The sequence below is a fragment of the Salminus brasiliensis genome, chromosome 23 (genome assembly GCF_030463535.1).
Source record: "Salminus brasiliensis chromosome 23, fSalBra1.hap2, whole genome shotgun sequence".
Lineage (NCBI taxonomy): Eukaryota > Metazoa > Chordata > Actinopteri > Characiformes > Bryconidae > Salminus > Salminus brasiliensis.
This window is the reverse complement of record NC_132900.1, coordinates 3,752,319-3,766,540: the sequence shown is the minus strand read 5'-3', so window position 1 is coordinate 3,766,540 and position 14,222 is coordinate 3,752,319. Positions and strand designations below refer to the sequence as shown.

General features: G+C 43.3%; 2 protein-coding genes across 2 annotated transcripts in view; one reads left to right on the top strand and one right to left on the bottom strand.

Moving 5' to 3' along the window:
* The first annotated feature begins 4,098 nt into the window (after positions 1-4,098).
* Positions 4,099-5,920, top strand: LOC140546130 (protein NCBP2AS2-like). Its single transcript, XM_072669293.1, has 2 exons — positions 4,099-4,189; positions 4,271-5,920. Exon 2 carries the CDS (start codon positions 4,272-4,274, stop codon positions 4,584-4,586), a length of 315 nt encoding a protein of 104 aa, XP_072525394.1. The 5' UTR covers positions 4,099-4,189; position 4,271; the 3' UTR covers positions 4,587-5,920.
* A 2,018-nt stretch (positions 5,921-7,938) lies between these two features.
* Positions 7,939-14,222, bottom strand: part of dlg1b (discs large MAGUK scaffold protein 1b) — a 137,104-nt gene continuing 130,820 nt past the window's right edge. The window contains 8 exon segments of the mRNA XM_072669294.1: positions 7,939-10,276; positions 10,656-10,747; positions 11,010-11,119; positions 11,249-11,421; positions 12,771-12,791; positions 12,794-12,856; positions 12,859-12,870; positions 13,245-13,295. Coding sequence (XP_072525395.1) covers positions 10,170-10,276; positions 10,656-10,747; positions 11,010-11,119; positions 11,249-11,421; positions 12,771-12,791; positions 12,794-12,856; positions 12,859-12,870; positions 13,245-13,295 — 629 coding nt within the window. The 3' untranslated portion in view covers positions 7,939-10,169.

Genomic DNA, 14,222 nt, shown 5'->3' with positions numbered 1-14,222 from the left:
CAAAGAGGGGGTTGAGAAACACTGCAGTGGGTTGTGTATTGAGATACAGCCTCAGGTGGAATTTCATATAATGCATTTAAATGATTTTTTTAATTATAGGATCTATTCCCACTATCTTAAACGCTGTATGCCTATGTGTTGGGAAACACAGAACCCTAATTAAAACAAGGACACAAATCCAGTACCGTTCACACTCACACACAGCCACAGCCACTAATCACAGCATTCCACGGATTTGGCCACTAATACCGAAATCTCATGTAATCCTTGAGTAGTACATGATGGAGGATTTCATCTCTTTACTGTTGCTTGTATCTGTGCGAGCCGAGTTTAGTAAACAAGCAGTAAACCCACCCCACCGTGAGAACCTCACACAGTGCGGCTGTGAAGGTCAGCTAGAGGTTGTGCAACGATATTTAAGAAAGAACACAGTGACAGTGATTCCTAGCTGAAGGGTTTCAAAGTACACGTGTGTTCGTATGACCTCCCTCACCTCTCAAACACAATAGCGCACACCGCTTGGGTTACACGCCCCTCGTCCGTCCAGGGCAGTGGCTTTTATAATGCTGGGAGGTATTTGGGGCTAAGACAACAATCAGTGGGGCCACTTTTGCCCGGCTCAGGCTGGGAGAATCCTTTTGAAAAGCTTAGAGGTATTAAAAGTCCTTAGAGGTTACAGTGATAATAACAAGCTACAAGGCTAATTAAGCTAACAAGTAATGGAGGCTAATGCATGCTAATTAGCATTGTCCAAAAATGCATGTGTAAATCCGTGCACGCTTAAATGTCTTGAACAGAACTGGAGTTGCCAGACGTAACCTATGGGAAAAAAGGCCAGGCCATTACGTATAGCTAGCTATAGCTTTTCTTCTGAGCCGATCTGAGCCATGAGATGTGCCACCACCTCAAAATGACCAAACCAGCTAATCTACACCATATGGACTAAAGTATTTGGACACCTGCTCATTTTTTTTTATACTTTCTTTCAAAATCAAGGCTATTAAAAAGAGTTGATGCTGCTTTTGTTGGAGTAACTGTCTCTACTGTCCAGGGTAGAAGAAGGCTTTCTACTCTTTTTTTGGAGGAGCATTGCTGTGAGGATTTGATTGCATTCAGCGACAAGAGTGTCAGTGAAGTCAGGATGTTGGATGATGATGATCACCACCCCACCTCATCGTCCCCAACTCCCCAAAGTACTGGATGGAGCTCCACCATCATTCCAGAGAACACGGTTCTTCGACTGCTCCACAGCTCAATGCTGGGACGGGGGTTTACAGCCCTCTAGCCCACGTCTGGCATTGGGCAGGAAGGTGTCAATAGGTTCATGTTGGGTTTATGTGCTCCTGAGAGTCCTACTCTATTGGCAGTACTTCTCGACAAGGACTAAAGACTAGTGTGTGTATGCATGCACATCTGGGTCAGCAATGGGTGCAACTTAAAAAAGCTAAATACCTTGAGAACCATGAGAAGGGGTGTCCACAAACATTTGGACATAAAGTGTACTTGTTAGCTAGACTAGCTAATCCAAACATCTTGCATGATCAGCTTTTAACTGTATAACCTGGGTAGTGTAACTGTTCATTGGACAAGCTATCTTCAAGTATTCGGCCTATAAACTCAGACATTTTGGGCCTTCCAACGTACAGCAGACCCCTTTCTACCAAAGTAGCACAGCACTGAGGGGTGCTGGAGATGATGCAATCCCCCGGCCTGACTGCATCGTACACACATGGACACACACTCATACCCTGGAAGACTAGCAGCAGCGTCAGGCTTGGACTGTTTCGAGCAGATAGAGTATCTGTCCAGGAACACACTAGCTCATGAAGTCCTCACTGAGTAGAAGGAGTAGGCCACCTTATCTAGGACCTGCTAATGAATCGTCAGCTTACGTTGCGTGCACAGTCACTCATTATGTAGTTCAGTCTAATTCACAGAATCCATAGCCACCACTACGTCCGCTTCCTAGATGGTCTGGGCCTGGATGTATGATTGGTCAACACCAGAAGCTTTATTGCGAAGGTCCCTCAATAAATTCTGAAGCCTATTTGTTTCCTGCAAAATGAAGAGCCAGAATGTCTGTCAGACACCAGGGACTCTGATAACGTGATCCTCGAGGTGCTCTTTGCTGACTTTCGTTGATATCAGAGAGGTCAGTTTGGAGGATCACTGGAAGCAGTGCCAAAAAAAGTACTGGACTGTTGTATCAGTTACAGTGTCAGCTGACATGGTTGACATTAGCTGGGGTTTATACAGGCCTGACATGTGTGGGTTTATACCTCTGACCTATTATACAATTTTAAAGACATCAAGACTTTTTTTTTATTATTATTATTTAGCTTGTTTCATGTTAATCAAGTGCCCTAATGACCTAACATTAGCACTACTGCTTTTTATTACTGGTTTATATATAGTTGGATATAGTAATAATAGTAAAATAGTAATAATTTATAATGTTAACACTTATTTTAATGCAAATAAAATAGATTTAAAGTCATAAAACACTATGAAAATGTATTAAAATAAATGTAAGATAAATACTTGATGTATTTAAATTATACTTTAAATTAAACAAAACACTTATAAATGAATCGGTTGTTTTGAATCCATTATCTTCAATAAATTGTTCGAACTGATGCAACAGAATCAAGCTGTCTTTTATTAGTTTAAGATTTGTAATAATCATTTATCATTTTTACAAAACATATTTTATATATACACACTTATATAAACATATAAACATATAGACACATTCAGTTATAATATAAATAGAGGAAAGATTCGCAAATGAATCGGTTGTTTTGAAACGTTTGAATCAGTAATCGGATCGTAGCGATGCAATCGAAAAGAATCAATATCATGAGCGTAAGATTTTGTAATAATAATTTTGATTTTCACAATTCTATCCAAAAGGATTACCATTTAGTTATAAAACACTAAAATATATATTCAATCAGTGTTATATACTCGTTGCATTTTAGTTATAAATGAATATTCAATAAAATATTCGTAAATTAATCGGTTGTTTAAAATCCGAATAATCAAATAAACTGAATCAAATACCATAAAGTCACTTTTATCTATAATCACTTATATACAAGCATTTCAGTTATAATTTAAATAGATGAAAGATTCGTTAATGAATCGGTTGCTTTGAATCAGTTTGAATCAGAAACTAATTGAACTGATGCAAAAAAATCTCTCTTTTCTTAGCATTTATAATGTTAACATATATATCGAAAATAATTCAATAAATACATTTAAATCATAACTCATATGAAGTAAGTTTTGGATATAAATACAAAAAAGTATTTCAGTTATAATTGAAATAGATGAAAAATTGGTGAATGAATCGGTTGTTTGAATCAGTTTGAATCAGTGAACTGATCCAAGCGATGCAATCGAAAAGAATATATATATATACGTGTGTGTAACTACACATGGTATACATAGAGTATATAGTATATATATATATATACTATTAAAACACTTAATAAAACACTTAATAAACGATAGTAATATATATATATATATATTACTATCGTTTATTAAGTGTTTTATATCGTAATTGTGAAAATACGTCATTATTTCAATGCATAAGCTTATAATATTGATTCTTTTCGATTGCATCGCTTGGATTAGTTCACTGATTCAAACTGATTCAAACAACCGATTCATTCACCAATTTTTCATCTATTTCAATTATAACTGAAATACTTTTTCATTCTGTTGAGTTATGATTTAAATGTATTTTATTGAATGAATTTCGATATATATGTTAACATTATAAATGCTAAGAAAATATTTTTTGCATCAGTTCGATTATTCTGGTTTATTGAAGATACTGATTCTGATTCAAACTGATTCAAAGCAACCGGTTCATTAACGAATCTTTCATCTATTTAAATTATAACTGAAATACTTTTTTATTCTGTTTTTATATACAAATGCTCGTTGTATTTCAATTATTTCATTAAAATGAAATATTCGATACATTTGGACGCCTGAATCGGTTCGACCGGTTCGAATGAGCCGATTCTTTCAGTGGTGATCGGTCGCTGTTATTAAACCTCCGCTCTGTAGGTGGCAGCAAAGGCTCCAACTCGCATCCGCTGAACCCCCGAAGAAAACAGGGTGAACATGCGTACTGCTGACCGAGCCCCCGCTGCTGGACCTTGAGCGCCTCCAGGTAGGACAGCGCGTCACTTCTTATATAACATCTGAATAAATGCAGGAGTTACAGCGTCGGTGTTTGTTGGATGATCTCCAGGATGGTCCTGCAGAGGCTCCTGTTCGCCCTGATCAACAAGGCCCAGCTGATAGAGCGGCTGGCCGAGTCCAGAGCCATCCGGAGGGCGGCGCAGCTCACCGCCTTCGCCATCACTAAAGGTCAGCTGTTGGGGAAGGAGGCCTCAGCCAGGCTGCTGGACTCCAACACGGCCAGACACTTGAGGGAGGAGGCGAGGAAGAGGCCGCAGAGCGCGGCGGATGCGGCCCAGGCTGCGTCCAGACTGAGGGACACGTTCGTTAAGGAGGTGAAGGAGGGCATGAGGGAGGCCAGCCGGCAGATAAAGGACAGGAAGTGAGCCTGAGTGGACTTGGGACTGGAGAAGCTGGGGGGACCTCAACCCCAACCCCAACCCCAACCTCAACCCCAACCTGGCCAGTTTGTAATGGTTAAGGTGGTTGAGCAGACAGCTTGGTCCAGCTTTGTCCAGCTTGGTCCACTCAATGCTCTTTGGGTCAAGAGCTAAGCTGGTTAACCAGTGTAATCAACCAGCATAGGGTTCATTTTTCCCTGGCTGACCAGCTTTTCCACCACCTTGACCATCAAAGACCATCTGGACAGTGTCCAAACTGAAAGACTTGCACTCATGCACTCATGCGACCGCACTGATCCATTTGTACACCCCTGTTAGTGACCATGTCCATTCCCAGTGTTCCTTCTGTCCCAGATCCCAACACACCTGAAGCTGCATACCTGGCGCAGGTGTGTTTAGAGCTGGCCGGGCCGTCCAAGCCGTTCGGTCAAAGGTCCACTGGATCACTTCTGATGGTTGCCATTGAACTGATCTGGGCCCGGGTTCCCAAACGCATGTTCGCGTTGTGATGGTCTTGACTGGTTTAGAGAGAGCGTCAGTGTGATCAGTGCTCGCTTGACCCAGCAAGGACCATCTTTGTGCTAAGATGCATTTGGGAAGCCCGGCCCTGTTAATGGTCACATATATAGGAACTGGTAGATTAGAAGGGGGGTGTGTGTGTGTGTGTGTGTGTGTGTCCCAGTGGATCCATCACTAGGGTTGGGAACTGGGACTCCCATATCCCATTTGTTCAGATGTAGAAATAGAATAATGACGTTTTAGTGGTGTTGCAGTCAAATCAGGGAAAACAACCAAACCTCTGGATGATATGAAAGATCTGAAAAATAAACTGTGGATTCAACTCTGGCTGAGTTTGGAGTAAATCCAGAAGTTCCTTCAGATGCAGTTATGCAGACGTACAGATCAGATAATGACCCACGAACTTCAGCAGCCTTAGAGTTACACCATTGACTGCTAAACAGGCCTTTCCTGCTCACACACAGTTGACTGTGGTCTCCAACCTTGCTCCTGGAGAACTTCCTCAGGGTAGATATTCCTAAAATCCACCTGACCTGACCCAACTGATTGATTACGGCCTTCGGAAGTTCTTGAGTGGCTGGGTGGGGAGCGTTAGTTAAAAGTTTGGAGTTGAAACCTGTGGAAATGCCAGCTTTCCGGGTGGGAGATTGGAGACCGCTGGTTCTCCAACGGGGCTTTTTAATTGTAATGATAGTGGAACCCTCTGAGAGACCTTCCTTATATATTTGAGGGCCCATTCAGCCAGCCCACGTGTGTTCAATACTTATTCATGAATAAAATGATTTGCTAATGGAGCAAAACCTCGGTTATCTCAATTTCTAACATCATTTGAAATCCCCAGCTGCCCACTTTCTCCACTGTTGATGAAGGTATAGCAGTATATTAGACTTCAGCCCTACTAATCCTAGACGGGACAGGTGTGAGAAATATCCCCACTGTACTTAAAGAGACAGTATCACGTACCGTCCCATCAAAACGTCCCGAGCTGTCATTAAAGGCAGCCAAGTTAAAGGTTCAGCCAAACAGCTGAGGTCACGCTGTAGAACCATCACGCTATACTACACATTCCACATGCTCCAAGGGTTCTTCGAGCGATGCCATAGAACAACTTCTTTCGGGTCTGTAAAGAACCTTGTTTATAACAGAGACGGTAAGAGTTGGTGGGTCAGCGGTTAGAGCTCCGGGCTACTGATGATGGCAGGGTTGTTGGTTCGATACCCGGGCTCAGCAAGCTGTTGGGGCCTGAGCAAGGCCCTCTTCAACCCTGCCTATCGCCGTGGGGGGGTGTGTGTCTTCACAAATAAATCAATAGAAAAAATATTCCATCTTCTGACATGTCTGATTCATCGCACCGCAGTGACCTCTGGTGGCCATGAGTGGTCAAAACAACAACCACCACTGCCTTAAGAACAACTGAAAGAAAGGAAACATCACAAAATGATCCCAACCAGCTGACCTGGGCCTTTTTTTCTGAGATCCTTTCATTTAGAGCTGGGCAATATGACGATATTTTATCATATCATGATAAATTGTGTTTACAATATTCTTGTCTATGAATATGGAGGAGACTGTTAGTGCTTAATAAACACTGATCAGCTGCAGGTTTCATTACTAACAGTGTAATTAGACTGGGTTCATTAGATAAAGAGCAGCAGATGTTATAGAGTATAAATCACTGTATTCAGTACAGGAGAGGATCTGAATTATTGTGATAAATATTGATAAAGTATTTAAATATCGTGATATAGTATTTTTACCATATCGCCCAGCCCTACCATGATTTAAAAGGTAAAAAAAAGGGTAACGGTGCAGGTACTTATCACTGTACTATACTATGTAAAGCGAAATGTGCCCCCCCTGCATTTGACCAGTCTGTGGTAGTGAACACACACACAAGTAAACTAGGGGCAGTGAGCACATACACACCCAGAGCGGTGGGCAGCCAACTCCAGCACCCGGGAGCAGAGAGTGTCAAGGGACTTGTTCAAGGACCCAACAGTGGCAGCTTGCTGAGCATGGGTATCGAACCCACAACCTTGTCATTAATAGCCTGGAGCTCTAACCACAGAGCCCCCATGCAAAAAAAAAAAAAAAAAGGTCTGGGAGGGTGGGCCCAGTTTTGGCATCAGATATGAGATATGTATGACCATGTGCGTTTCAAATGAACCGATTCAGAGTCGACTCTGGGCTTCGTGGTTGCCACTGCTATGGTTCTCTACGAAGCCAGAAGCGTTTCCTCTATGGAATCCCTTAAAGAACCCCTGGACACCTACACCTTCAGATGGGTGTAGACGGGCTGGGGAGTATTCTGCTCATACCTGGGGTGCATAATTATTATGAATCATTTTCGTGTTCTGTGGTGGGGAGTAGAGCGTGGAGTGGACAGGCCCACCGCACTACACCAGTGAGCATGCCTGGACCCCCAGTTTGTACAGTCTACTGCGAAAGGGCAAAGCACCAACTTTTCAAAATTTGTGCACAAATTTTGTCCATATTTAGCATATTTATGTTGGACACACATAGAGAGAACACACACACACACCAGTATAACACCAGTGACTGTGAGCCAGCCATGGCTGCAGAGCCCGGGGAGCAGAGAGGGCGAAGGTCTTTGCTCAGGTGAACCCGTCTTATGTTTTTCTGAAGCATCTGATAGGAAATCTGCCTTCGAACCCGGCAGGTACTCCTGTGTCACACACCAAACCAGTATGAATTACACTGTGCCCAGCTTAACCAGTGGATCAGTGGAATCCCCCTAAATCCACAGTGCTCACCTTCTCCTTCTCCTCGTAAAGGAACACTCACGCCAACACGGAGCTGTATGAGAAACAGTTTGTTTTATTTGTTGAATCAGCCGTTCCCCTCGGGTTCCCCTCGGGTTCTCCTTGGGTTCTCCTTGTTTTGATCAATGGAATGAATCTGATCAGGTTATTTACATGTATCTGTTTTTGTCTCTTCAGTCCCAAAGTGTCCCTAAAAAGCAGAGGTGGTGAGGTGCCAGAACAAGCAGTCTCAAGTATATAAAACAATCATGTCATGAGAAGAGTGAGTGAGTGAGTGAGTGAGTGAGTGAGTGAGCGAGCGAGCAGGCAGGCAGCAGGCGGGTTGGGCAGGGCGCCCTCTCCTGGACGGGTTTAGAGAAGGAGGAGTCTCTAATGGAGCTTGCAAGTCGCCCGAAATTTCGCAACCAGCGTTTCTTCCTGCTCAAACTCTCGGCGGCTGGAGTGGAGGAGGAGGAGGAGGGTGTGGGGAGTGGGGAGTGGGGGGGGGGTTGGCGAGGGACCAGGCACTACTGTCTTCCGCACAGAACAAACAAACAAACAAACAAAAAGAAATGGAGCACATATGAGCAGATAAGAGCTCAGATGGAGGCAGAGAGGAAAGGACAGAGAGAGAGTGAGCGAGCGAGCAAGTGAGAGAGAGAAAAAGAGAGAGAGAGAGAGAGAGAGAGAGAGAGAGAGAGAGCGCAAGCTAGCTAGCTGCCAGAGGAGCGCTAGGTGTGATTTCACTCAAAATACCTGCACGACTGCCAACCTCCCACCCAGCGAACATGTCCAAGTGGGGCCTGTACGGGTAGCCCAACTGGCAACCACATATGGGGTCAGAGATGGAGCGAGGAGGCGTTAAACATGGGGCCCCATGTTTTGCGGGTCTAGACGGAACCCGTGTGAGACTAGAGAGGGCTGTAACGACAGGGCCCACGCCTACCTGGCCCACGTTCCACCCGTTTGAGCCCCACCTGATCCATGTTGGCTGGGCGTGTTACGTCTTCATTCAGACACAGACTGTGGTTCGCTGCACTGTTCAGTATTGAAAAAAAATAAATGACAAAGGTGGTGAAAGAAATGAAGGAAAAATATATATATATATATCCATATTATAAGAGTCTCTGCAAAATTCCTTGTTCTTATATACGTCTTACAATGTAAAGAAAATAACTCCCGTAGTAGTAGTGCTTAAGTAGAGTTCAATATAGACTTTTATTATAACAAAATAGGCAGTTCATGGAGGGTTAAATATCTGTTAAGATTTCATTGTACAATAAGTTTTTCGTTCACGTACGCGTTGGCAATTGAAGCCGCGAGATGTGCACGGACATCTCGTAAATGGCAGTTCCTTACAAATGGCAGATTCTCCTACATGTAAAATCAAAAGTATTGAAAATGCAGTTCTTTTACGTAAGACACTGATCACAGGTTCCGAAAAACCGACGTCGACGTGATCAAAATAAACCAATAAACGAACAAACGGAGGAAAAAAAAAAGGCTCCCTAACATGGACAGTTAACGAAGAGCGAAATATGAGCGCCAACAGTCAGAATAATAAAAGAAAAAGAGAAACATGATCAACTACTATGATAAATGTACTGAAACCTAGGGTGGAAAGGAGCGACAAGGAAAACGAAACAAAAACAAACAAACAAACAAACAAAATAAAAGGTCAGAAAGTCAAAGAACACATGCTCTTAAAGCTATAACGTGCAAAGTTTTGCTTTTTGTGATTTTTAAATCTTCTCTATTTTATGATTTCCGATGCCTGAGAACCTCTGTATCAACATCTCAACACGAGGACAAAAAACAAAAGAGAGAAAAGAAAAAACGACGGAAAGAAAGAAACGCGATCCATCCAGCTCAGTCTTTATATTCCTTCTTCCGTAGAAAGTAACCTCCCTTAAACATTAAGGAACTGTACCGTTTTTTTCAAAGGCCCGTTAATGGATGCTGGTCTGACATCATCCAAGCCACCCCACCCCACTCCACCCACCTCTGCGCTGGAAGCAGTGGAGATCAGAAGATCAGAAGAGGGCCTAATACCCACCCCTGTGGAACACCTACTGTACAGTAAGTTACTGTCGTGGGTGTCTCTCACAGGTGCCGTTCATGACTTCAGAAAGATGAGATCGTGAGACTGGGATTGGAGGGGAGGGGAAAGGGCGGAGACTGAAGGATCAGGGATTTTTAAAAGGAAGTTTTTAAGGAAAAAAAAGAAGGATTTAATAAATAAAACACACAAAGTAAGTTGGGGGGGAAGAATGGAGCTCGCAGCTGTTCATAGCTTCTCCTTGGATAGTACCCAGATGTATGGACCAGACTGCTCCTCGATGATCTGTTTGACTTGATCATAGATTTCCTCCAAGGTATCTCCCTGGACAATGGCTGCGACACACATAAAGACACAAAATCACATATTACACATTTAAAATGACACCAAACACCAAAGAACAATCTTAAAATCTGTATTTTTTTAATATTACTGCAGTTGGAAACAAAACATCCTTGTATTTGTGTTATTTCAATTTTTTTGTTTTTTACAAAAGCAAAATTTAGCAACAGTTTTTTGCATTGTGTTAAATTTCATGATGAATGGACCAACAGAAATGCTCCAGAATGACCTAAATATTAATGTGAAACCTTTTTGCATTGACAATACAAGGTTTTGCAGCAATAGAGCACCGGCCCTAGTTTTTAATTTTTTTTTATTATTGTTATTCCACAAACGTCCACTAGAGGGAGGAGTGGCATTAAGCTGGCTCACCTGTGAAGTGCTCTGTGAATTCCTGCTCCAGCTTCATGGCTCTGTCGTACGTTTTCCTTCCCTGCTCCTCCGTCAGTCTCCTATTCATCTCCCTGAAACACACACACACACACACACACACACATACAGACTATCATCACAGGCTCATGGAATTACCGTATGGTTCATACGTGAATGAGATACTGGGTCAGCGCTATAGCGGCTTTGTAGTACGATGATGAGGTTTCTATTATTATGGTAATAACAGTAATGCCATTCTATTAAACTACACACTGGGATTAACCAGTACAGGGCCAATGAAACCTGTTAGTGTGTGTGTGTGTGTGTGTGTCTGTGTGCGGGGACGCTACTCACATGATGTTCTCCACTGATTTTGGTTTGATGAAGATAGCAATGGGATAGAGCTGAGCAACCTGCAGTCTCTTGATGGCATTGCCTGATACATCTAGAATGCAGTGTTTGCCCTGAGGAGAAGAACCGGCAGATAAGAGGTTTTAGCATGACAGCGTCCATATATATATATGTTTAAATATAAATATAGCAGTATATACAGACAGATGAATACACAGCACTGCTGAGTGCTGGGCTCTCACTTTTTCAGCCACCTCGCGCACAGACTGCACGCTGGTGCCATACAGGTGGTTGTTGTACTGGCCCGCCTCGATGAACTTATGGTCCTGAATATCTCTCTCCATCTGCTCTCGAGACACCACAAAGTGGTAATCTCGGCCGTCCACCTCGTAGTCCCTCTTCGGCCGGGTCGTATCTGCGAAAGGGGACAAAACTCAGGCCTCAGCGTCACAGAACCAAGCAGGGGTGGCTTAGCCCTCACCAGGTTGTGCCGATCTCACTTTCTCAGGCTTCTCCGCTGAGATATGACAGCTGTGATTGGCCGTCAAGGTTATTATTTCACCATAGTGATTTCTGAATGCTCTCAAAGTTCAGATATTAGCACTGTGTTTAAATCTGAATAATAACTTCTTACATTATTATTATATTATATTATATAATATTATATATAATATTATATAATAATAAAGTCTGTGCATTATAATTATTATAATAATACATTTGCATTATTTGAGCAGTTGTTTTAGAGCAGTTGGCATTTCTGCAAATAAATAAATAAATAAATGCTCAAAATATTAATATTTTTATTTGGAATTTAGAGGAAATGTTGTCCATGGTTTATGAAATACATTGCTAATGTTAATTTCTCTAAACACACTACCTATAAACAGCAAAACCAGAGAAACTGATCATGTAGGGTGGTCTCTTCATTGTTTCCGGAGCTGTATGTGTCTGTACAGCAGCGTGTGATGATCTCTAGTTTAACCTCTAACTACACTATATGTCCAAATATTTGTGGACACCCCTTCTAATGAATGCACTCAGCTACAGAAAGTTGCACCCGTCGCTGGCACAGCTTGTCTAGTCCTGTAGAGAAGAAGTACTGCCAATAGAATAAATAGGACTCTCTGGAGCAGATAAGCAGCATGAACCTATTGGCACCATGCTGCCTAATAATGCCAGGTGTGGGCTAGTAGAGGGGTATAAAGCCCCCCAGCATTGAGCTGTGGAGCAGCGAAGGACTGTGTTCTCTGCAATGATGGATGATGGAGCTCCATAGAATACTTGTGGGATGAGTTGGGGTGGTGATCATTTAACACACCCTTGATTTAGGAAAAGAAACAATTAACGAGCAGGTGTCCCAATACTTTTGTCTTTTCATTCGAAAACTGTCTGAATTGTATTTAGACCGAAAAACTGATGAGGAATCCCGCAAGGTTCTATTTTAGGGTCCTGAAACTGGTCAATTATGTCAATTATGAAAGTACTGCAGTTATGAGGGTGAAGAACTGAAGTGCGGGCCTATGTCCAGGGTTTAAGGTGTTAATGGGCATCAATCATAACATGCCTATGAATAGACTGGCACCGACGGAGCAGGAGCATGACTAAAGAGCTCAACAGGCTAACTATAGCAAAGCTATGTCCATTCTGCCCAAAGCTCGTTAAACACATCTGTTCTATGACCTGCCAGACCCGGGTCTCAGCTGTCTGATGAGGCATCCACAGCGACTCAGGGCCAGTTTAGCTGAACCTGCAGATACTCACGAGGAACACAGGAGCCAAATTGTCGGGGAACTCTGATATCAGGTCATCGTTGACTCTGTCCTTCATCGGGCCGAGAATGATCACTGACGAGTGTAGTTCACTGTACACAGCGAAAAGCAAACCAACAGTAAGGGGACATCTACATCAGAGCATTAGAGCTAGTGAAGGTCCATGAGCATTTTCCTACACAGATCAGCCATAACATTAAAACCACCCATCTAATATCACGTAGCCAGTAAAACAGCTCTGACCCCTCAAGGACTCAACAAGACCTCTGAAGGTGGCCCTGAAGTGAGGCTCGAGCACCCATGACCCAATGTTGTCCTTCCTCGGAGCACTCTGGTAGGTAGGCAGATACTGACCACTGCATACCAGGAACACTCCACAAAACAAGACCTGCCTGATGTTCTGGTTTTAATGTTATGGCTGATTGGATGTTCTTCACTAGTTCGGTAGACAGACCACATCTCTCACCTTCTTGCTGACACACCGGCTCGTAGGACAGGACGTATTCCTCTTGTCCACCTGAGTAAAACACAACGCACAGTTAGAGCGTACAGTGCTAGCCTGGCTCAGGAGGTGGTGTGCTGGTGGTGTGCTGGTGGTGCTGTGGTGGTGTTACAGGTGCAGTCGGTAGAGATGGATCGGTTAAGGGACCACTTTGTGTTAAGAGCAAGGCAAAATACCACCCCGTAACCCTCCCCTCACTGTCCACTTTATTGCAGACTCCTCATTTGATTATATCAATCAGCCCCCCCATTCTTTATTGATCAGTTTCTGCCCCCCCCCCCCCCCCCCCCCCCCCCCCAGAAGCTGATTTTATTTGGGTGGTCCACTCTCAGCACAGCAGAAAAGTGCAAAGTGGAGCTACAAGGTTTCTGATAAAGTGGCCAGTGAGGGTGTACTAGCAATGGCAATAATAGTAATAATGCATTTGCTCTTGTGACCACTAGAGCCCCCCCATCACACCTGATCACACAGTGTTAATGCAGTCATGGCCGCGTCTCAGCAGCTCTCCGCTGCTCTGTGGGTTACTTTTCAGGCAGATGTACGTTCATCGTTAACACCCTGGGAGGGGGGGTATAAAGGTGTCAGTGCTGAACTCGGGGAGAGAGAGAGAGAGAGAGAGAGAGAGAGAGAGAGACTATAGAAAAGGTGAGTCCAGAAACAATTCAGAGGGTGAGACAGAGGGGAAGAGAGAGAATAAAAGGTAGAGAGGGAAGACAGGAGAGCAAGACAAACGAGAGAGAACGAGAAGGAGAGAAAGGAAGAGGAGGAGGAGAGAGAGAGAGAAAGAGAAAGAAAAGAGAGAGAGAATAGAAAGAAAAAGAGAGAGAGAGAGGGAGAGGGAGAGAGAGAGAAAGGAAAGAGAGAGGGAGAGAGAGGGAGAGAGAGAGAGAGAGAGAGAGAGAAAAAGAGAGAGAGAGAGGGAGAGAGAGAGAAAGGAAAGAA

What these genes read in the sequence shown, in the direction of transcription:
- LOC140546130 (XM_072669293.1), top strand. Translation starts at nt 4,272, where the DNA reads ATGGTCCTGCAGAGGCTCCTGTTCGCCCTGATCAACAAGGCCCAGCTG.